Source organism: Thunnus thynnus, chromosome 20 (assembly GCF_963924715.1).
Source record: "Thunnus thynnus chromosome 20, fThuThy2.1, whole genome shotgun sequence".
Classification (NCBI taxonomy): Eukaryota; Metazoa; Chordata; class Actinopteri; order Scombriformes; family Scombridae; genus Thunnus; species Thunnus thynnus.
In genome coordinates, this window is record NC_089536.1 from 23,741,311 (window position 1) to 23,765,213 (window position 23,903).

At 38.5% G+C, this 23,903-nt stretch overlaps 2 protein-coding genes across 6 annotated transcripts in view; one reads left to right on the forward strand and one right to left on the reverse strand.

The window, feature by feature from the left end:
• LOC137172675 (putative uncharacterized protein MYH16) overlaps positions 1 to 1,807 on the forward strand; it is a 59,421-nt gene extending 57,614 nt beyond the window's left edge. For all 4 annotated transcript variants that reach the window (XM_067577224.1, XM_067577225.1, XM_067577227.1 and 1 more), the window contains one exon: positions 141 to 1,807. In XM_067577224.1, the coding sequence (XP_067433325.1) occupies positions 141 to 293 (153 nt within the window). In that variant the 3' untranslated portion in view covers positions 294 to 1,807. The remainder of the gene's footprint in view (positions 1 to 140) is intronic.
• Positions 1,808 to 1,906: 99 nt separating this feature from the next.
• Positions 1,907 to 23,903, reverse strand: part of gas7b (growth arrest-specific 7b) — a 67,800-nt gene continuing 45,803 nt past the window's right edge. For both annotated transcript variants that reach the window (XM_067577228.1, XM_067577229.1), the window contains exons 9-14: positions 20,728 to 20,806; positions 16,082 to 16,210; positions 14,373 to 14,496; positions 7,348 to 7,427; positions 6,964 to 7,062; positions 1,907 to 4,185 (exon numbers count right to left, since the gene is read on the reverse strand). In XM_067577228.1, the coding sequence (XP_067433329.1) occupies positions 4,072 to 4,185; positions 6,964 to 7,062; positions 7,348 to 7,427; positions 14,373 to 14,496; positions 16,082 to 16,210; positions 20,728 to 20,806 (625 nt within the window). In that variant the 3' untranslated portion in view covers positions 1,907 to 4,071. The remainder of the gene's footprint in view (positions 4,186 to 6,963; positions 7,063 to 7,347; positions 7,428 to 14,372; positions 14,497 to 16,081; positions 16,211 to 20,727; positions 20,807 to 23,903) is intronic.

A 23,903-nucleotide genomic window follows, 5' to 3' on the forward strand; every position in this document is an offset into this window, starting at 1 on the left:
TACCTTAAAATCACCTGAAATTAATCTGCAGAGTGTACTTTGGTTGACAAAAGAAAAAAAACAGAACCTAACAAAATCCCAGAGGTAGATTTTGTGTTTTTTCTGAATGATGACTTTGAGGTGTATCTGTGGTCCACCAGGGTTACAGCACGCCGTACCCTGGCCTGGTCAGGTCCCCCAGCTCTGTGGGATCAGAGGGCAGAGGAGAGAAGATCCTCAACGACGACAACGAGTCTGTCAGCTCCCTCATCCCGGCCTATCTCAACTCCCTCAAGAAGCTCATGATCGATTAGAAAGACAAACGATGACATCAACTCCTCCTTACAGGTGTGACATCATTCCAGCTCTGACGTTATTTGAAGAAATCAAACATGATACAGTATGAAGTTTGAAACATCAGAGGCTGAAACTGTATTTTCACCACACATTCAGGTTATAAACAAACCCGACAGTGTTTGTGTAGACTGTACGCTCCCGTTGAATTGATCTGAAATATATTCACACCTTCCTGTTTGTGTAATGACTGCAGTCTGTCAGATCACACCTCTAATAACACACTCCAGCTTTATTCCAACACATTTTTATATCCACTTCATAGTGTCATATTTGTATGTAAAAACAGATTGAGTATGGATAGATGTTTCTAAATTCCCACTCAAGTGAAAGGTGGCACTTTATAAATCAATTATAAGTCATTTTTAAGCCTTTTTGTAAGTCTTTACATACTTTTGAAGCTGCCAATCTAAAGTATAAAATACTCATCATTTCCAAATGCACAGTGTACCGTCATACAGTCAAAACAATATTATCTCTACTCATATTGTGAAATAATGAAGCAAAACAAATTAAATACACTAAATATACTATTTATTGAATAATGTCTTACTTTAATTACATGAATAACATTCAAAACCTGAAACTTCATTAACGTTAAATCAGATAAGACCTCATCTATACACTAGTTCCCTAACTGTTAAATGGTATACAGGTATATTCTCCTCCAAGTAAGCACCCTGTAACTTCAAATAACTACTAACTTTTATAAAGTGCTACTAACATTAGGTCAAACTGGCAAATATCAGGGTTTTTTAGGCAACAACGCCAAGCTGGCAGATTAGCCAAGTCTTGGTTAGCTTTGTTGATTCCCAACTTGCTGAATATCAAAATACCAAACATGGCTTTTTACACATTAAGCTATAATCAACTATTCTACTACTGAATACTATATTTATCCAATTCTTTCTCATTCGCAAGCAAAACGAATAAAAACCTTTTTAGATGAATACAGTTGACTACAACAGCAGCCATTTTGGGTCAGGTTGAAACTGGTAAATCTTGCAGCAGGTGTTGACAGATTTGTCTGATAAATTGTAAAGTAGCCCATTAGTAGTTGCATGTCAGTCATATTTGTGAATGGCTATTTCATCTATTGGCATAAACTGGAATAATTGGAGCTGCAGTTTTATAAATGATTTACAACAGTGTAAGTCAACAGATTAATTATAAAAAATTTACAAATGTGTAAATGATTAGAGCATAACTAATGGCTTATAAATGACGTATAATAAGAATCATTATTTTTTGTGTTACTAAGATGCAACAAGGTGCCATCATGTGTGGGTTATTTAGGTCAAATATGAAATGCAATTTCAATGTATTCTACCTAAACTATTTCAGGTTTATCTCTGTCTGAACTTTTAACCGCATCTTTATTATCGCTGCCTTCAACTGTAACAAGGCTTGACCAAACCATTTTATTGTTGAATGTGAAAATGTGTTTTTTAGGAAATAAAAGACATTTATTGTATTTTCCTCTGAGTTGCTCATTTTGTCGTCTCATCAAACTTCCCACTTATGCTGCCATATCATACAAGAGAGCAAAAACAAACCAGAAATGAGCCTGTAGTGACATAAGATACATATTTTCATTTTATTAATGACAATGCCAACCTTTAGCTGTTAATGTACAAAAACGTCTCAGTCCTCTTCTCTTGGTGGTCAAGTTATACTAATACTGGACAAGACATGGTTGTAAAAGAGCATTTTGTACATTTAGCTTGAATCCAACTGAAGCAACTATTTCCAAAACTGTAGAATATTTGAGAGAGCTGTCATTTCTACTGCATATAAAACACTTTGTGTGTTTCATATATTATCCGTACCAAATTTCTTATGTCTTAGTGAAAGATTCTACTATTTACTGTATTTTACATCCTTCGCACTACTTTCTTCTTTCATAGCAAATCACACATCTCATGTATTTACACCAGACCCCCCGAACACAATCAAAACACTTCACTTCCATTAGTAATAAAATGTGTAACAAGTAAGTTCTCTTTAGAATGCTTTCCATATCAACAGCAACTTACAGTATATTTACTAAAAATCATTTGGGTATAAAGTGCAATTGGCTGATTATTTTATTCTTATTGGGAATTAAGTAACAACAAAGGAGGAATTAAAACTGTGTTGTTGAGCTTAAGATTTCAGATTTTTTTTTCCAGAAAAGCGTAACCAGATTTGTGATCTTAGTCCTCAGCAACTGACCCTTTGCTAAACCCCAATCCCTGAACAACGATTGTAAATCGCTGTCAATCATAGCTTAGCAACTGTAGCTATCAATCATAGTTTAGCAACTGTAACTAGGCAGGCCTGTCAAGCTTTGGATTTCCTAACAAACTAAAATGGTGTTCATTGGGCTCTAATAAGAGCAATGCTGCCAGGTATTTAAAGAGTTTGGAGGGTAGTTTCTTTTTTTATTACCTTCTGAAAAACAAAAGTGTAAGGACTGAATTAAACAATGTGTGTTTATCTGCTCTAACATCAGCTACAAACATTAGCATGCCTGGCTAATTAGCTTACTACCCACAATGGTAACCTTGCAAGGGGAATGTCATTAGCTATTTATATTATGATGTGTTTTTTGTGAAGCTAAGATGCTAGCTTATTACAGTTTAGATTAATGATAGCTCTCTTAATTTTGTTTGGGGAAGTTTAGACTCCAGCCAAACTTGAGTTACACAGTGATACATTTATGTTGGTTATTCCTCATCTTCAAATCCTTTTCTCTTGAGAAAGTGAAGCATACTGCTAAAAAACACAAACATTAAAGCATTAATATACAAACGTTGTCCCTTAATAGCCCAAGTATGTTTTTCTAAGCGTTAAAAAAGGGTTATGTTTGAATGAGTCACATTATAATTACATTTTTAATTTTAATACTTTATAATGCAAGGACTAACTAGGTGGACTCATAGACTGTATCTTGTAGCTTTAGCCTAGCCTTTTAGCATTACACAATGTATGTAGCCATCAAGTAAATGTAAAACCATTATCATTGTAAACTGCATATGTGCCCTGCTAATATGTAGGTTTTACACAGGTAACAACAGTAACTAAGAGGGGTGGGGCTTTGCAAAGGGTCAATATAGATATTAGTATTACAATACTTTAGCCTTATTCTGGTACTCAGTAATATAACACTCTTAGGACAGAATGCATTTTGCTTAGCAGCATCCGTTAAATCATTTTTGCCAACAACTTGCAGTCACATGTGTATCAACACACGTGACTCAGAGAATTACCTCACACAGCAAAAAGCACATACAAACAGCAGCATTACACTGCTGCACAACATAAAGCTATTCAACATTTACAGATGTTAAATGTTCACTGTAGGTGCTTCTTCATCACTTCCCTCACCTGAGTATCCTTTTTCAACATAATTCACACTCCCATTTTCATGTGCTGTTGAGCTGGGCACCAGCTTGCATAACAGAACACCAAGACCCGCCACTATCTTCATTCATCTGTTGGGGTCATCACAAAACTCCCCAAACACTGACATCATCATCCTCACCAGGTTGCCGTTGGGATGTTAAGAGGCAGTGAGCACTGACTGATCACCCCTCAGTCTGTTAGGAGTCACACATGGATCAGCGGGCGAGTGATGATCCCAACACAGATTCAATCTCCCACTCAGTCCTCAGGCATGTCGCCTCTAGGTCAGTGTCTATCTGTGAGCTCGGGGGTTAAAGTGTGCATAAGCAGAGCCGGCGGACAGCACTGAGGTTAAATCTCTATGTCCACTGGCCTGATGTCTCCAGTCTTATTCTCCCGCACCCACAGCTCTCTGTCTTTGGCTGGGTCCACACACTGCAGGAGCTGGTCCACTGGCTCCATCGTCTGGACAAAGAAAGAAACAGCAGTCAGCTGCAGCATCAAAATAGCAATTCAAATGTCTTTTCCTCACCTGTGTTTAGATGATGCCTCAGGTTTTCCTCTCAGATGGCTTGTAACATGTCTTTTTAGCTCCCTCTAATGATGTGCCAGTCATGAACCAATCATTCAAAACGAACAACTCTTTTTACTGACTCAGGAGTGACAAGTCCTTTTCTCCACCAACTTGTTCACTGACTTGCCCCTAGCTAGTGCCAACTACGCAAATGAGGTGAGACAATTTGTCACTATTGTGCAACTCTTATATTAACTGTGTTTGTGGAGATGTATCAAGTTAATTGTTGTATTAACCTAGCCCTGTGAGAAAAACAACCACTTTGGTGCTTGTTTCCAGTCAGTACTCACTCTCCCAGCCCTGAGCTGAAGGTCTGACTCCGGCTGCTTGAATCACTCACTCACCCAGTAACTGTCCATGAATTTTAATTTGTCCCTTTGTAGTAGTTTACTACTCAATTCTGGTTGATCAATCATGAAATTCAACAGTCTGTAATTTCTGATTTAGCAGACTGTGTTGCTATGGATGCTGTTCTGATCATACATGGGGCTGACTGCTATTCATGTCTTTTAAGCAGAATTTTTTTCAAATGGATAAAATCATTTTAAATAAATAAAATTATTTCAGTTATTTTTATTACCAATATTTTGTATAAAATACTTTATTTATATCATAAACAGCCATGTATTAGTATTAAGTATTCACAGTATACTTCATGTTCATCTCGCAAAGGTAATTATTTAGCTCCCTATTATTTAGTTAAATCAAAAAATGCTTGCAACTGCTGCCTTTTTTGAAGATGAACTACAAGATAACTCTAGTGAGTGCGCACTGTAGACTCTCCAGATGCTGCGCTGCCCTCCCAGTTGAATTCCGCCTTTTTTGTTCCATCAACATCACATTATTCACTGTAGCAAATCGGTGGCCCACCATGTAAATCTAATAGTACAACGAGATTTTTTTGTATTCCCTCGCCATATATTTTGCATTACCTCGCAATATGTTTTGTGTTCTCTCACAATAAATTTTGTGTTACCTTGCACTACTTTTCTTCTTCCATTCCTTCTGAGCCATATGTCTATCTCTGCTCAGCTGCTCCCAGTGCAACACCTCAGTATGGATCAGCTCATTGAATTTTACTTTGAACAGGGCATTAAGTATGCTGATATAGTACTACTGCTCAAGAGGCATGGTTATGTAATTAGTGAAAGTAAACTTAAACGAATTCTTAGATAAAGAGGTCTCTCCAGCAGAAAGCAGTACAGTCATTTGCAGGATGTTGTTGGTTTCATTCATGAAAAGTTACTGTATTCAGGACAACTGCACGGATACAGATGGATGTATTCTAAATGTAGAGAATACAGTCTACAAGTAAGAAAAGAGGATGTCCGCTTGATTATGAAAGAGCTGGATCCCAGAGGGGTTTCACTGAGGAAAAGGAGACGTCTCCAGAGGCAGAATAACTTCTCAAAGGGACCAAATTTCATCTGGCATATACACTCTGATGATAAGAGGCCTCTGGAGACGTCTCCTTTTCCTCAGTGAAACCCCTCTGGGATCCAGCTCTTTCATAATCAAGTGGAAATCCTCTCTTCTTACATGTACTTTTAATCCTACTTGCAAACTTAAAGTCCTCCTCCAGTCAAAAATATGTTTTGCTTATTGTTACTTCACTTGGATGTTGGACTGTCGCTGTGCAGAGTGATGTATGTGCAGAGTTTGTTTTCACATTCATCTGCTGAAGGAGGAAAGTTTCACTGCAGTCATTTTAAATCTGAGTGTTTACCTACAAGGATAATTTGTGACATTATAACTAGTTAAAACCCAGTCGTGGTCCAGTATACAAATTACAAAAGTGTGATATGGAAACTTGAAGCATCCAGAAATGAACAATATTTGCATATTTATAGATTCTGGATTTATCAAAATACATTTTTGAGTGGAGGGGGACTTTAAGAGGTCTCTTTGGGTGACAGGTGAGCACATACCTTTTAAGACACATTTTGTATGACTACACAATATCTTATAGGTCATGATGAACTATATGTTACCTTACTTTATTCTTGCTGAAGCTGCTGTTTTCAGGAAGCTACTTGTTAATTTCATATGTTAACTGCTATGTTAAAAGAGCAACTCAGCACTCTGACTTAACTTCAATTTGCTCCCCACACATAATCAAAACATATATTCTAACCTGTACTTTGCAGACAAATCAGATTTCAGAGATCTTTTGGCCAACATGCAGGGAAATTGCTTGATTTTCTCTGGGAAAAAAAGCAAGAACCTCTGTTGCAATGAACACTATAGCCTGATACCAGGATACATTGATGAGTATAATAAAGTGATTGTACATATAATTTTCTATCCCAAAAACATAGATAAAGGTGGCCACAGATTACGTACTACACGCCATCTTGATTGACAGTAGGGGTCTGGAATTATTTTTTTTTTAAAAACAATAAAAATGTAATTGTTATTATTGTAACTTAATAAGCACTAAACCTTGATGATGAACTAATGTTTTTATTATTGGCCTGTAAATTTAGTAAGTCAAAATGTCTGTTGTGGGTTTATTTTAGAAAGTATATTAGGTCACCAATTATACATACAGTACTATACATGGTATTTTAATTGTGTAGAGACTCACATCAGTGATCATGATCATTTCCTCTGGACAACAAGTAGAGTAGAACATGCAGCATGTTATTATTCTAATAAACTATACTTACACTTTGGTTGAACATGTCTGTCTCGTGTCGAAGGGTGGTGTACTGACACAGGTGCTGTCTGATCATCTCCACCCGCTCGACCTCCAGCCGCTCCAGCTCCTGAACACAAAACCAGTCTGTGAGTCATCGCTACACTTCCATCTGTCTGCACTCAGCAGAATCAGGGATCTACAGTGGTAACAGGGGACTTCATTCTCTGTTTAGCAAACTGTAAATTCTTAAGTAGACATATTTACATATTTCATAATAGGCGTGCAGAAGCTATCTGTGCCCTTTGATACATTTCAGGGCTCCGCTCACCAAACAGTCTCTCAAACTACCACGGCAACACAACTTTCCTCCACACATTTCACACTCACACTCATTAAACACACGGTTTCTTACCAGGCTCGTGGTGACCATCTCCTCAAACCATTTGGACTGGGACTGGTTGTAAAGGTCGACACAGCGCATCAGTTCATCTCCTGTTACAGTGAATAAAAAGAAGTTGATCAGGGGCTTCTTACTGCACATACTTAAGAAAAAAAATTTCCACTGGAAAATATGTACTGGAAAATTTGTCCATGACACTTGGCAAATTGTCCATTTCTCTGGATATATTGTACATTCAAATGTGTAATGCACAATATGGCCACTAGGTGGTGCTACTGCCCAAATATTGACTCGCAACTGAAGTGTTACCACAGCACACATCTACAGCATTTGTTCTATCTCACCCACCTGATACGATTATCCCAAACAGTGCAGACAATCTGGACTGATAATAGATTTCATTATGATACCATAAGCAAGGATAAAAAAGAAAGGTCTAATCTGTCCTTTCATTAATGTTACTGTCTGTATCCTGCTGGCAACAAAAACAAACACTAAGCATGAGGAAGATTAGATCAGAGAGGAAATCACACATCATTCTGTTCTTCAGCAGATGACTCTTAATCTTCTGCAGCGGATGGCTGCTGAGATATCTGATACTTTATATCCACATTAATACTGTCTTATTCTTTGAAATGTGTGAATGCTAAATAGCTCGCAGCTAGTGCAGGACAGTGTTTCTCAGAGTGGATCTCGGTCCTTGAGGGAGTATGTTTCACTCACTGTCCGCATCCACCCACAGTATAGACAGTTATATAATTACCTGAAAAAGTCACGTCTAGTGATACAAGATGGAATTCTGGGGATGGACACTTTATTCACTTTACATTTATTTAGTTAAATGGGCAAGGCCATACTGTAGTTTGCTGCCTGGTTCCATAACTTTGAATCATCGCCCATTTGTTGAGCAACTCAAATATGTCTGGTGTTGTACCAATAGATGACTATTACCTTGGTTAGAGAAACAATCGACTATTCAGAGCTTTGTAGATAGGATTATGAATCCCTCCTCCCCCAAAACAGAAATCAGCTAGCATAAACATAATGTCAGGCTGAATGATGGTCAGGCTACATAGTTTGCTATTTTTACAATAATAAACCTACATTATCCAACACCTTAACCCCTACATTTTCACTTTTTTGCAGCTTAAAGGACCAGTGTGTAGAGTTTAGTGGCATCTAGCTGAATTCGGCAGAAATTGAATATAATATTCATAAGTATGTTTTAATTACTGTATAATTCCATGAAAATAAGAATCGTGTTTTCGTTACCTTAGAATGAGCCTTTTATATCTACATAGGGAACGGGTCCTCTTCCACAGAGCCCGCCATGTTGCACCGCCATGTTTCTACAGTAGCCCAGAACGGACAAACCAAACACTGGCTGTAGAGAGGGCCTTTTGCGTTTTTCATGAGTTTTGTGGCCACTGTAGGTTCTCCTACATGCTTGGAAGGGCAAATGTTACACACTGGTACTTTAAACCTGCAATAACTAATTGTTTTGCCTCTTGGGGGCAGTATAACAGGCCACAAAAACAATATTGAGATATTATCACGAAGTAAAGTTAATATGACTATAACATGTTAGCAAAACGGTTGCCTATATACACCTTCAGCAGACACAGAGCAACATTAGCCTGAAAAAAGCTAAGTCTGTAAAACAGATGGGAACTCTCTGAGGGTTCATAGTCATTTGACCTATTGTTACTATAAAGATATTGAAAAATATTGATTGGACCAGCTTTAAAGAATAACTTAACACTAAATCTGGCCTCCAGTGATTTAACTTCTCACCTCGCTGTAGTGATGTACAGATGGACCCAGTGACATCACTTCAGGGTGTGGTTACAGGTGCAACAGAGCACATTTCTGACCACACCCAACCAATGCAAAACAGGCTTGAAATTTTCAAACAGTGGGGATAGCAAAACACTGCTTTTAAGCCTACTGTTAAGTTTTTCTTTAAATTACTTTAAGGTAAGTCAAATCATCTTATTCCACTCTGTCTCACAGTATCATATATGTTCTGTATCACTTTGTTCCAACTCTTCATTGAAACTATATGGTGTTAACACTCTCATTCAATGGAAATATTCAAAATGTCTTGTGCATCATAACATGACACATCTGGTATCTCTACTAGAATTTAGAGGAAAACGTTGTAGGTTTGAACAATGTTTGGCTGCTCAGCATACAAGGTCAGTTGGATTTAAAAAGGTTAAAAGGTATAGAGCTTTTCAAACACAGTTTTATCTAGATTTTGTTCTTGCACATCAAAAAGTTGTAGCGTTTGCAGCTGCCACTGTTCAGCCCAGTTTACAGTAAACAGGGTCTTCAGGTCAGCTCAGAATATGGTTCTATAAATAGAAAGGGAAGAAAAAATGAGAAGGAAATGCAAAAGAGTTGCTGATTATGCTGCAGATAAGTCCTCACATCTGTGCTCAAATAAATACCAATCATTTCCCCCTTTTAAAAAAAAAAAAAAAAGGGCTCGATAAAAGGTTGATCATGGTCTTAGGTGGTTAATATAAAGGAAATTCCTGGTATAAGAAGGCAGCGAGAGCATGAAACGATAATGAGCCTTTGTTATGAGCAGACAGATGCCATGCTTTAGTTGTTTTGGCATCAGTCTCCTCGCTGCTTTCCTCACACTGCAGTCATCACTGGCAGCCAGACGCCATGAGCACCGTCAACAACTGCTGCTGTTTTTCTCCCTGGTTGCATAAGCAGCACGGAGGAGGGATGACTGTGTGTTTTGTGTGTGCACGAGGAGAGCCAGTTTGGATGGAGGCTCGGTACTTGTGTGTGACAGCATGCGGTTGTGCCTGGTTGAGTCAAGACATCACACCCTGGCGGAGAGTCTACATCTGTTTACTCTTAGCCAGTCACTTTCCTCAGGTCGCACAGCTATTAAAAACTTTTACAAACCAACCTGGCTCCTGCTAATGCTACTTTTCCTCTCCGCCTCTTTTTCCCCTCGTACCCTTCTGACATGCACATGTGTTTTGTTTTCACAGTTTGTAGCCGCTGACCAGCCTGCAAGCACAGACCTTATGTTTCCAGTGAGACGTTTCCAGTCGTGTGTGTGAATGTAGCTTGATGATCAGACAGGACTGACACTTCTTTTTCACTGCGTTATTCAGTCTGACACTTTGTTCATACTAGCTGTTTTTTGACGGCGAGTCATGTATCCTTTCCAGTAACAACACATTTTCAGCAGAAAGAAAAGCTGCATTAATGGATGCTAGAGCACTTGAGGTTTAACATGTCAACTGAAAAAATATGCTGATTTAAAAGTTGTTATATCTGTAAATCAATTTACATAAATCTGTACAACTGAGAAATTCTTAGATGTGGGCAGCAATAAATCAGCCTGAGGTCAGGTTTGGATGACTGTACACAGAAATAACATGACCAGTATACCGAGTGATATGGCAAGTTTTTTTTTCATATGGGTCAATATCAATATACTGTATATAACTACATAAATTAATTAAGTCATAATTTCTGTTAAGCCTACAGATTCCCTTAAAGAGTAACTTAACACCCGCCTGAAAATCTTGTTTTTGCTGACCTCCAGTGGTTTAACTCTGCACCTTGCTGCGGTGATGCACAGGTGTACTCCAGTGCCCTGTGACATCACCGTTGGGTGTGGTTACAGAAGAAAGCATGCAGTAAAACACTTCTTTTTTCTTTACTCTTTAAGCTGACTGTTGATGTCCTGTGCTGGCATCAAAACTTTCTCTGACTTTTGCTAACCCAATAACCTGCTGTGCCTATTTTAGCATTGTTCCTGTGATATGTTTAGTTTTTAGTACGCTGACAGGGCTTGTTACCCTAGCCCTGAGCCTTTGACAACTATGACTGCAAGTGACAATAATGGCATAATGTTAAATGCTAAAACTTAGTTAAACTGTAGAGAAATGTCAAAAAGTCATAAAGTTAGTAAACTATCTCAGTAATGTCAGTTACACATTTGTATCTATCTGAAGATGGCTAACACTAGCAACATAAGCTACTGGTATATACACAAAGTAAGGCTGTAGCAAAGGTATTGACCTGAGCAAGGATGAGTTTTATCACTTATGAATTCAACTTTTCATTTGTAAGAGGAAGATTGTGTTGTCTTTCTAATTTACAGTACATAGCCTTGCTTTAACTTGCAATTTAGTCTCACATTCAGTCTTAAACATTTGGAAAAAGTAGAACTTTATATGTAGTATTTTTTGAACACAGCAGAATAGATTGGATCATGAAATCCTTCCAGCAATTCAAGGAAAAAACAGCACTATATTCTCTATTATAGATGAAATTACTTTGTGGGGTGGATGTTGTTTGCATTCAGATTATTAATGTGCATGTATGTGTGTGTGTGTAACACCCCACCCCCACCCCCCCACCCCCACCCCCAAGCACTCTGGAGTTAGTTCACACCCACGCCTCTCTGCCAGTCTGGTGTGAGCACAGTCTAGTCAAGCATAGAAAGTTTCTCACCCCCTTTTCTTCTCGCCTCTCCCATCTCCTCTATTAAAAACTCCCCAGTCTGGCTGATAAAGCTTATGAGTCATGTACAAGACAAACAGCATCTTGGTTCACAGCCAATCAAATGACCGCTCAAATGAAGGGCTAAAGAAACACCGTAGGAGGATACAGATTTAATGTCCAGTAAGTTAACCATTTACTAAACTGTATTAGTTCTGCTGTCATGGGTATCTGAGTTGTAACTCAACTGACGACAGTGCTGACACAAACCACTGCTGATCAACCTCAGATGATCTCTGATATGGGAGAATGAACGCATCTGGCAGGGATGGACTTTTATAGTTTCAATGATTAAATCAAGATCCACATACTGTTTACAGAGCTAAAACACTTTCTAAACTAGTAATTCAGATGAACAAAAATGCTTATACAAAATCATTTAGAAGCAAGGTTGAACAATAGCCTGTCTAACTCCTTGATCAAGACTAACATATCCTGGCAACTGTTCACCAGACTGACATTAAACGCACAATATGTAATTTCAGCCGCTAGGGGTCTCTCAATCAAAACAATAACAAAAGATGGAGTGTGATGACGGTGTGAAGTAGCAAGGGATCATGGGAGTTGTTGTCTTCGTCATTAAATAACCAGCTTCACCGGGATAGGATTACTCCAGTGATAATCATTCGGGATGTTTTTACCAGGAGCTGAATTACCCGCGGAGGTATCCCCCTCTCCAGAACAAACGGACCTGGAGATTACAGGTAAAAACAGTAAATAAAGCTGTTTCACCTAAAAAAAATCAGTGTTTCTCGGACAATGTACGGCGACCACCGGACATCCGATATGGGCTGTTAGCCGAGCTGCTGCTAACACTTGTTCGCTTTATTTCTCTTATAACTTTAGATACAGACGTTCGGCCGGTTTCTCCCGGGAGTCGAATTATCCGCAGAGGTCTCCTCCTCTCCAGAAATAAACGTACACGCAGATTAAAATCGTTAAAACCCTATGAACCCTGTCCATTTTCAACAATCTATGAGGTTTCCTCTAGTGTTACCCTCTGACCAAAACGATGAATCTGCACACAAGATATCTTATAGTTCAATTGACAGAATACTAAGAAACTAACTGAGCACATTCATACACCTCAGAGAATGAACCCTTTTGATTTTAATGACTCTATGACCATTCAGGACAAACTTTATTTCCACCCACACTGCTGTTTAGGTTCTATGAACAGCTAAGTCGTCAGTATGTTGTTTGTTCTTTTTGTGGGGTGTAATGAACATTGTAGCCTCTAGGGGACACAAGCACTGGCTTTAAACTTCCAAGCCTCTAGTTTCACAGCGGTGTGAACTGAAATAAAACTGAAAAGGTGCCAATTAAAAATAATGAGCAGTTAGGGTTCTCCCTTCTAATTTCATGAACCACCGAAAGAACTTTGCAGAGATCAATCAGCCTTCTCACAAACAAAACATCATTACATGTTGTCATCTGAAAGGAAAAACTTGTTCTGACATCTTGAGAATAAGAGAAACTGTCTTCTAACTTTCCAACCTCCAACTGTGTTTCTTTTGTTTTTCTGAATGCACACAAAGTAACAATTACCCTTAGCGTTAGTTATTATTTTATTTCTTTGTCATGCTAAAAATACTATGCTAACAAGTACTGACTCATTAAAAAATCTAGAGCACTAATTTATCATTTCAAATTCTGTAACATTCCTATAATAACCCTACTGGGACTTAGATAATATCTGCTTACACTTTTTCAGTGAGCTGAACACACTTTACATTCTTGTATTTAATTGCTAACATCATATTTTAAAATATGACTATGATATTCTCTCTCTCTGTTGTCAGTATTGTATTTATGCTTTGTGAATGTCTCCACATGTATCTTATATAGTTTTAATTTATCATATGCATGAATTTCTCATATAGTAACATCTGTTGTAGCGACTCAACATTGAATTTATGATATTTTTCCCTTATAATATACAGTACCAGTCAAAAGTTTGAACACTCCTTCCCATTCCCTTGAATGAGAAATTGTGTCCTTTTGACTGGTACTGTATATCAGTAAAGTGAGAAGAGGGAACATTGTTAACGACCTACCAGCACACCACTGTGGTTTTATTGGTTGTTACTGCCAGTTTAAAGCCATGACACTGGAGGTCTCAGTCTTTTTAAATCAATGACAGAAATCTATTATGGTTTCCTCTACCTTGAATAGGTCAACATGTCACCTTTCTTTATGCAGCTTCTAATCTAATGTTCTTGTGTTGTATATGGTTTAAATGCTTTGGAGAAACCGTACTTTTTTTGCAGGTAAAAAAAATGTTAAAGCACTAAACATCACTGCACAATACTGGTCACTATATAAACAGCAGTAAATTACAAATAATCACTCACAGCAATCACAGCCACAGATATTAGAGAACTTGCAATGCAAATACACTGACCTGCACTTCCTCCTACCTAAAACAACAAACACCTGAGTGAGACCATGGCCCCTTGTGACCTGCAGTTTGACCTTTGACCCTTGACTCTGACCTGCTTGCGTGGATTTCCTGCGGGCCTTCTTGATGTCTTCTTCGATCTTGTTGCTGAGTTTGATCTCCAGCTGCTGAGTCTTCAACTCCAACTCCTTCTGTCTGTCAGCCAGAGCTTTTCGGGCCTGACGGTGATAAGGGACTACAGTCAGATACATGCTCAGATCTCACAGCTGCAAGTGTAGAGAACTTTTTATTCTAAAGCAAGAAAAAAACATGAGGTTGAGTGTCAGCTAGCACTGTGTGTAGTGTTCTGGAAACAAGCATCATTCCGCCAGGGGTCGCTATATACCTAAAACCATCAATGGGTAAAATTTACCCATTAATACTAAAAAATGTACTCTGTCATTGTATTAAAGCATTGTCTTCACAAAGGAATGTCTAAAGTCACAAAATGAGTTTGTTTAATCATCACCTGTGTTTTGGTTATAATCTATCCTTAAGAGCACTAATGGCTTTGCATGGCCGTCAGTATAAATCAGCTTAAAATGACACTGAAAATAACAATCAGAAGAAAATATTTGCATATTTTTGTGCTATGATATTATTATAAAATGACATTCATGACATAATGAGATAACCCATGACCAAAGTAGCCTAAATAGTTAAAATGGACAATAATGAGCCATAATAATAACAATAAACAACCACCACACTTATGGGTGATTTAATGTTGCAACAAAATCGACATGACAAAGTCAAGTGCACAATTTCACCTAATCAATTATTAATTTAGGCATTTCAGCAATGTGTGAATAAGAGAAAATCACCAAGAAACTTGAGGTAACTGTGAAAGTTTTTTTTAAATTCATAACATCATAACGCAAATATATGTTTCTCTTTTGATGTTCCGTTCATGAAAACAGAGAGCCTAAACATTAAACTGTAACACTGAAAAACAAAAATGAATGAATAATCAATTAACTAAAACTAAGTTTTACACACAATAAACATTTGTGAGGAGGCAAAATCATCTTCATTTGAACACGTGATTATATGTGTCCCTCATACATGCTTTGAGCAGACATTCAGAACCTTGACTGTTCATTTTCCACAGACAGCTTCCTGTTCTTCAGGCACTTGGCAAAGGTTTTTTTGCAGGTCATTCTCCTCTGCTCTTTTTATAATTTAATTATGACTTTACAAAGTCAGCAACTACAACAATAGTTGGTGGTTCATAACATTATTTTAGGTAATGTCAAAGACTGGGGGACAGGAATATTTTATTAAAACATAGTAAAGTACAATTGAAACAACAGTCTGCTTCCATTCATCACAGTGATAATGCAGTCTGCTGCAAATTTTCTCAGTATTCATCCATCATCCAGTGTTAAAGCCGCCTTATGACAAGCCAACATAGCCAGCATCCTTTTTCCTGTCCTGGTTTTAACGTTCAATTCTCCATTAGATGAGTTTATCAGAGAGAAACTGTTTTGTCCCTTGTCAGAGCAAATACTGCTCGGATGACAGATTATGTGAGACAGATTTGCAGTCGCCCCAGGCTTTAGCCAATTGCTTTTCATTGTACATATACAAAAAGCAGGAAACATTCCAGAGAAGGGAAACAGCCGTCTGCTTATGGAGGAGATGTGGAATGTTAACCACCAGCAAGACGATTCTTGAAAATATGGTGCTGCCAAGTGCAACGAGAGACTGTGTTAAATTAGAGTTGCTGTGCTTGTTGATGTATTTGTGTGTGTGTGTGTGTACCTTCTCCACTGCTGCATAGCGACCAACCAGCTGCTTCCGCAAGTCGGCAATGTGATGGTCGAACCTCTTCATGTCCTTCTTAAAATTCTCCCTGAAGGTCAGAAAAGGCTTCTCCACTTCACTCTGGAGCTGCTCAAACCAAAAAGAACCAACAGTTCAACACTGACTGCCAGAGGAGAACATTTTACATTTGAGTGTTTTGGAACTAAATGTTAATTTTGGGTCATAAGGATCCAATTGCAGACCCACTCCTGGAGACCTCAGGTTTTGAAACCCCAGGAATGAGGTGCAACATTCCTTTGGGGTCTCCAGGAGTGAAATATATCACTTGCTTTAGTAGCCATTTTCCCTCAAGAACTTAACTCAACAAATTTTTTTTGTGTAAAAGATTTTAAACCTGCATGAACTGATTTGTTTGGCTACTTTCAACAAACTGTAAATACAAACACAGCCAACTGACATGTTATCTATCACCTTTTACATTGAGAAGGCAAGCTTGTTAGCAAAAAGTGGCGCTTATTTACACACCCGGCAGACAGACATTAGCTTCATGTTGGAGTCAAGTTTCTGTCCACCTGACCAATGTAAGTTCTATATTCACTCTCCTTTTAGCTCTGTTTTGGGTCTCCACCAACCTTAGCTGGTAAATGCTCCACTATGTTCACCAGCTAATCGCTAACTGTGTGTGTTTGCCATTTGTTGCTGAGCAGGTAGTGTACAGTGGGTTTTCAGAGCTTTTTTGTTGAAAACAGCTGCCATGCTGCTGTCGAAAAGACGCTATAAGAACGGAGAGAGTGAAACAAAACAGTAAAGCAAAGTCATGTAATAATTGTCACTACGAGCTACTCCTTTCATATACAGTCATTTGATCAGTTGTTAAAGCTGGAGTTCAGGACTTTTGTCTCCCCCTTCTGGCAGTGAGAGTAAAGGGGGCCGATCAGCTGTGGACAAGGGGAGGACATTACTCTTCATTTGATAACATTAAAAGTAAAGTAAGACTTTTCTGTTGACTTCGCGACTCATTTTTAAAAAGATGAGAGAGAGAGAGAGCTGAGAGCACTAGCGAGCGAGAGAAAGAGAGCAGCTCTGGTCGAGCGAGCTAGAGAGTGAATGAAGAGAGGAAGCAGTGATAATAAGAAAGCTGGTGAATCAGATCAATAAAACGTTATTTTCTGATTGTTTCACAGCAGTTAGGTTCTAGAGCACAAACACGCCCACAACCCCACACATCTCCGCTCAACCCTGCAGACGCATTGAACATTCAGCGTTCAATACTGCGGAAAGCCTATGGCTGAAACACGTCCATTGTTTTTGCTGCTGTGCATCATAAAAGAAATGATATACACTTATCTGTGAGTGCTGAAATCTCCATTTGTTATTTTTGTGGTTTCTAGACACACCCTAAGAAAAAAAAAGTTTACTTCTGCACTCTGGTTCAAGGCAGTATCGCCCAATGCAAGAAGATAATATTTAATTGCACATTACCTGCTAGCAATGAAAAGTTTAGCATTGAGTTGGACCCATGGCTAACAAAATGACTCACTCTTTGTGAGTTTCCTGCTTTGAAGTTGAGTGCATTTATTTATTTTATTTTTATTTTATTCTATTTATCTATTTATGTGAACTGGGTAGACTGTGAAACCGAATTACCCTTCTGGGATAAATAAAGTTGTCTGAATTTGAATCTGAATCCTATCTCCCACTAACAGCGCAGGACTATGTGAACATTTTGGCTTAATGGCAACAGTTGGAAATTATCACACCATGACGCTCGCTGGCCCCAAAATACTTTTTCCATATTACATTAAATTAACATTACAACACAAACAGCTCTAAAAAATGAATACATTATTTTGAGCATCAACACATGGAAACATCTCTGTATCAAAATTTGAGCCATTATGTACAATAAAAATAAAAAACCTCTTTTTTTATGCTATTCATATGTGCGGGAAGCCAGTAGGAATTAAGCCAGCTTAGCCAGAGAAGGACTCTAAAAGCTTGTAAAACTTTTTTAGCAGATGTGCCCAGTGAGCAACTTTCACTGGAATGAATGGGGAGCCATCTTGGAACATAGTATCCAGTTCTTTAACACATCCATGTCACACTCCTGGGATGGCTACACTCTTCCTATTGGCTCACAGACCTTTTGTCCACAGCAGTGAGGTCTGTAACTTGCTGGCATATGTAGATAAAGCTTTGCATTCTGAAAAAAAAAAAACACTGTCACTATGACTTTGCTGATTTGACAGGCTCATACCGATGCTGGAATAAAGTAGGCCAGCTTATTGAACAGTGTCATGCGAGGACAGCAAGTTTGCAATGGGACAAAAATAGAAAATAAAGCTGCAGAAAAGTAATTCCCTACAAATTCTACTGAATTTCCCCAACATCAGGTTGTGGTGGGCTACATAAATAATTTTGGATGGTGTGCAGCTGAATTTCAATTTGATGTCACTAAGTGATCCTGATGTATTGTGTTCACAGTGCAAAAGCATGCACGACTTTTGTTTACTTTCGGATTTCTGATAACTGACAAGAATAAATCTATCAGGCTGCTTTAAGAATAGAATGACAATATAAATCCAGATGCAGATACTGTAACTCTTCATGCATTTAAAGTGGTGCTGAAACAAAATTACTTATTTTTTTCAGCAGCAAGTCATGAAAAGAATGACATTATTTCAATAATTATATAGTTATCAATCAAAAAGAGGAAATCACTTTAATCCTGCTCTATAGATCTGATTTCATTATTAAAAAAAACATAATTAGCTCCGTTCCCTGTAGTCGTTTCACCATTGTGTCATCATCCTCGCACACTGAGCTAATTAAGATGAGAAATGGTTTGATTTCATGGAGCCAAACAACAACTGGGACATTAAATATCAACTTTTCTTAGCTTCCCAGTCATATTTCTCTTCATTTCTGAATGCAAGATATGGATTTATACTAAATTTAAATCACGCACAGTGAGAACTTACGTCTCCAAGGAATGTGATATATATATAAATATATATTATTTTTGAAATGAGTAACCTTTGAGTAAAAAGCCCTTCACTGGTAATATGAACCTGAATACCGTGGTGCTCACTGTCCCAGCCATCAGTGATGAATGAGATCTACACTCCCCTCCTGTAGCCTCATTGGAAACCATCATTCAAAGTTCATTTCCACTCAAATCCTTCCTTCTCCTGCAAGAACCTGGAGCGGCGCCGCACATCTGCGCATCTCTGGAGGATAACATCACCGACTTGATTTCCTCCATCAGCCCAGCTGTAATCCTGGTCTATATCTTTCGTTTTCCCTCTCTTACCTCCCATGACAAACTCATCTCACACTTGCACTTTATGACCCTGAAATTTAGAGCAACGTCCCCCTCAAAGCCAGTGAAGAAGGTGAAAAGTTTTCTGTGCCTTTTAGAGGAGCTTATCTTTGGCTCAGTTGTCAGACTGAGCACTCAAGAAGAAGCTAAAAACGTTGGATTGAGGTCAACGACTAGAATGACGGAAGTCTGGTGGGAGACAGCATGTGATAAATGCTGATTCAAAGCCTGGGTGTCATATGTATGTCCTTCAGCCCACAGTGCCATCAGGAAGCGCTTTACTGTATGTAATTACATTTGAAGGCAGTCTTGTCTGCCTCGTGACTCACATGCACAGTAGGCTGCAGAGCCCACGGTCGATATAGTATCATGCACTGTGAGACGTGAAGTCCCTCACTACATGTATCAGTTTTGTAGTCCAATTCAAAATGTTCTACAATGTCCCAGCATGTTGTCCTGTGCAAGACTGAGATTTTAAATCTTGAAATGAGTGTTCAGACAGGTTGTAAACAAGCCAACAGTTCATCCAGACAATGACCTGTACGTAACTACAGTAAAGACAGATTTACGCTAATGCAAGGGGTTAAATGGAGTCCCATCATAGGTAGGTTTTGATTTTTAGTGCAGTACTTCAGTGTTTTAGTTCAATTGTCGATGACAATGCTGCAACACTAGATGTATCAGCCATGTTCTGCTTTCATTTTACTGTTTATTCCCCACAGTAACACTCACTTTACGTTATGATATGAAGTGACAGTGGGCTATGCTCATACTTATGTAACTGGAATTATATCTTTGTAACTTATACTATAGGAGTGTCCCATGCAGGCTCTGTGTTCACATTCAGAGCAGTGATCGACTAATCATTGCAACTCTATCATAGCTCCATCCAAATATACAGTAAAGTTGTGTTTAGACTGAATGTGAAGCAAACTTAAGTGTCAACAGACATGATGTCACTCTGGTCTGTGCAAACTGAGACGAAGACGTGTCAACACAAGTTGAAAATGTTACAAATTTAACGAAACATCTGCACTTTCCCAAACCTTTGTGATTCCAGTTCATTAACATAAAGTATGCAGACAAGAATAAAAGTCGGACATTTTTGGATGAAAATACATACATGGTTGGTGCATATGTTGCTACGTAGCTACAGCTAATGTATGTACGGTTGGCTGTTTGGGACGAACAAATGGATTGGAAACACAATCCAGGTGAATATCAGGAAATTTGTCAATTCTTCACAGATATGCATAACTTCAGGTACGGGGATCAAGCAGGCTGTCGCTAATTAGAGGTGGAGAAAAGTAAGATTAATTACTTTTGAGGAGAACTTGAGGTGAACCTCAGCTTCATCAGTCAGACTCTTCTTCAGCTGGGCCCAAGCCTCCCCCAGAGTCCTGCGAAGAGATAAGAAGGAGGATGAGAGAGAGAGAGAGAGAGACAGTATGTTTAATATGTTACACAAGGAAGGACCACACACACTTTAACAGAAAGTGTTGGGGAAAAGGGGGGAGTAAGGCAGAGCTTGTGAGGGGGCCGGGTGAATCTTATCACACACACACGCAGATGGGGTTCAGCAGCAGAGCCAGTGCAAAAGTTCAACGGATACACAAGTAACCAGTAAATCTAGAGAGCTGAGCTGAGGTCCACAGCCAGTTCAGCAGATGATTAGGATGTATGGGACATGAGATATGGCTCAGCTTATTCTCTCAGCTATGAGTTCAGCTTTTCAACACAGCTGGGGGCAGTAACACAGTGAGGGCTTGTATTGCTTTGAAGATAAGTGATAAAATTAAGTTAACTGATGCATGTTAAGTAATAATTACAAAGAACGTGTCTTTCTAATAGGCCAGATGATTCATAATTAGCACTGACAGTAAATGGAATGAGGCAGAAAGCCTCTTCATTGTTCTTCAAGCTGAGGAGTGTAAAACAATCATCCAGAAGGCAGACGGTCACAGCCACGAGGCTCTGGGTCCAGGACTGACAATCTTTATGGGTAAGTGGGTCACTTCAAAGCATCTCTCTGAATGGAAGACATGTGTGGAATTCCCTCAGACTGACATCCAACACATTCCTGACACTGTCAGGGTAAAGTCTGGCACTTGCACCTCTCAGGCATCAAAAAAGGGTAAAAAAAAAAAAAGATTTTGAGATTTAAAAACTATTTTCAAAGCATATGGTTGCTGATCATGAACTTAAATGTAAAAGAATTTCCAAATATTTGATAATTTTATCAAATATTTGGAAATTTAATTTTTTGACATATTTGCAAATTATATCTCTTCCCTTGGTATTCTTAATACATTCGCAAACCTGATTTTTTTCTGTACATGTTCACACATTCAGATACAATCAAGCTAATTTTTTCACAGTCTTACAAAAGTATTATACAACTGCAGAATGTGAAATTATTTCTGAACATCACATCAAAGGCTCAAAATCTTTTAGACCCTTTTGAGATTCCATAAACTGCTTACACAGCATAACAAGAGCAGTCAGATGAGAGACTTGCATATGATAATGAATAGCTGATGTGGTTTTATAATTCAATCCACAGCAACTGTGGTTTGACTGGAATGAAGAGAGTTGTAAGCATGAGTAAAACAGCCACCATGGCCGAACAAAGAAAGCAACCTAAACTTTATTAAAGGTAGCCTTTGGAGTTTTCTTGTAAACAACCACAGTTTATGTTTACATTTAGTGTTACTCACCATAACACACTAGGGGTACCCCCGAGGTTGAACTAATGTATTGAATGTATTTCGTTCCTCATGGAAGGTTTTAAAAGTTTGAAACTTGCATTGTTTGCATCCATGTTTGCTTGCTATCAGTTTTCTTTTTTCCTGCCTTTGTTAGTGCAATGCTGCATTTCTTGACGAGTTACTGCCACCTGTTGCTCATAGGAATAGCGCAACAAAAACTCCACAGGGTACCTTTAATTAATGAATAATTTAAGGAAAAAGACAACAAATTTAGCGCAAAAACTTCACAACAATGATCAATAAACACTTAAGGTGCAGTGTGTAGAATTTAGTGGCATCTAGCAGAATGGACAGAAATGGAATATAATATTCATAAATATGTTTAATTAGTGTATAATCAACTAAAAATAAGAACCGGTGTGTTTTCATTACCTTAGAATGAGCCCTTTATATCTACATAGGGAGCGGGTCCTCTTCCACGGAACCCGCCATGTTTCTACAGTAGCCCAGAACGGACAAACCAAACACTGGCTCTAGAGAGGGCCTTTCATGTTTTTTGCAAGTTTCATGGCCACACTTGTAAGGGGAGGGTGAGGGGAGAGGTATTCAGTTGGTTTTAATATGCAACCTCACAACTAGATGCCACTAAATCCTGCACACTGGTCCTTTAACAAAACTGATGACCCAAAATGAAGGCAATCTTTATTTGTTAAAGCGACTGTTTAGAATTTTTTATGTGACTGTAGAATCTTTCAAATTATTCTCACATCATTATTTTTTGTTTGTTTTTTGTTAGTAGAAAAACAACACAATCCTGGTGAAAATTGGTGCAATCTATGTGTTGCTTTCAGCCCATCGAATACATCTGGTGATTGGATTTAGCATGCATCAAGGTCTGCCACTGAGTCTTTTTTGATAATACCACTGGAGGGCATTACGGTTGGAAACACGCTTTAACTGAAAAACTCTTACTTCCAGTAACAGTGAATCTTTAATAGTGACCTCATCCTGCACTAGTTGATATGAACAGAAAATGTTAGCAAGCTGTCAGAGTCATCACAAATATTTGAATTTTATTATTAGTTTTTTATTTTTCATTTCATTTGTTAACATTTTGCTCACTGCATTATGTCACTCCAAAACATGTTGTTTCAACAGGAATTCAACATTTTAAGCAAAGTAAAGAGGCTATTTCATGGTGTGTTTAATATGGTTATCTCAAGCCAGGCCAGTATGAAAGCTCATAAATACACTGTATGTTCTCCACCTTACAAATAAATGAGAAGCTAGAGAATACACAGACTTTTTATTCATATCTCATGATTTAAATCTGCAAAAGTTTCACCACTCCAAATGTTATCCACACTTAGTGCATTACATCTGTCATGTCCCTGCAATCTTAATATCCCCAGTAACAGATAATGCCAACAACATACTGAATCTCAGGGAGAGTGAATCTCCTGCCATGTACTCCCTCCATTCAACACAACAGATACACCGCATGATTGGTGGCAATAAAAAGTGGTCACGTGCCTTGTGGCCACATCTCTACCAAACAAATGGTAAATTCAGGAAAAAATAGACGGCTGGTTCTGGGCTGCGGCCACTCGGATGGTAGGAACTGAGCAACAAAACAGCGATTGTCCTGTCTGACAACAGAGCTGGCCTGAGGGAGAACATAATGAAAGTATTGTGTTGCACTTTTCTGGGTGTGGGCAGACTGACCCGGCTGGCATAATCTGGATCCTATATGGAACAATTCCATCCCACTGTAGCCCTCTATTACCAT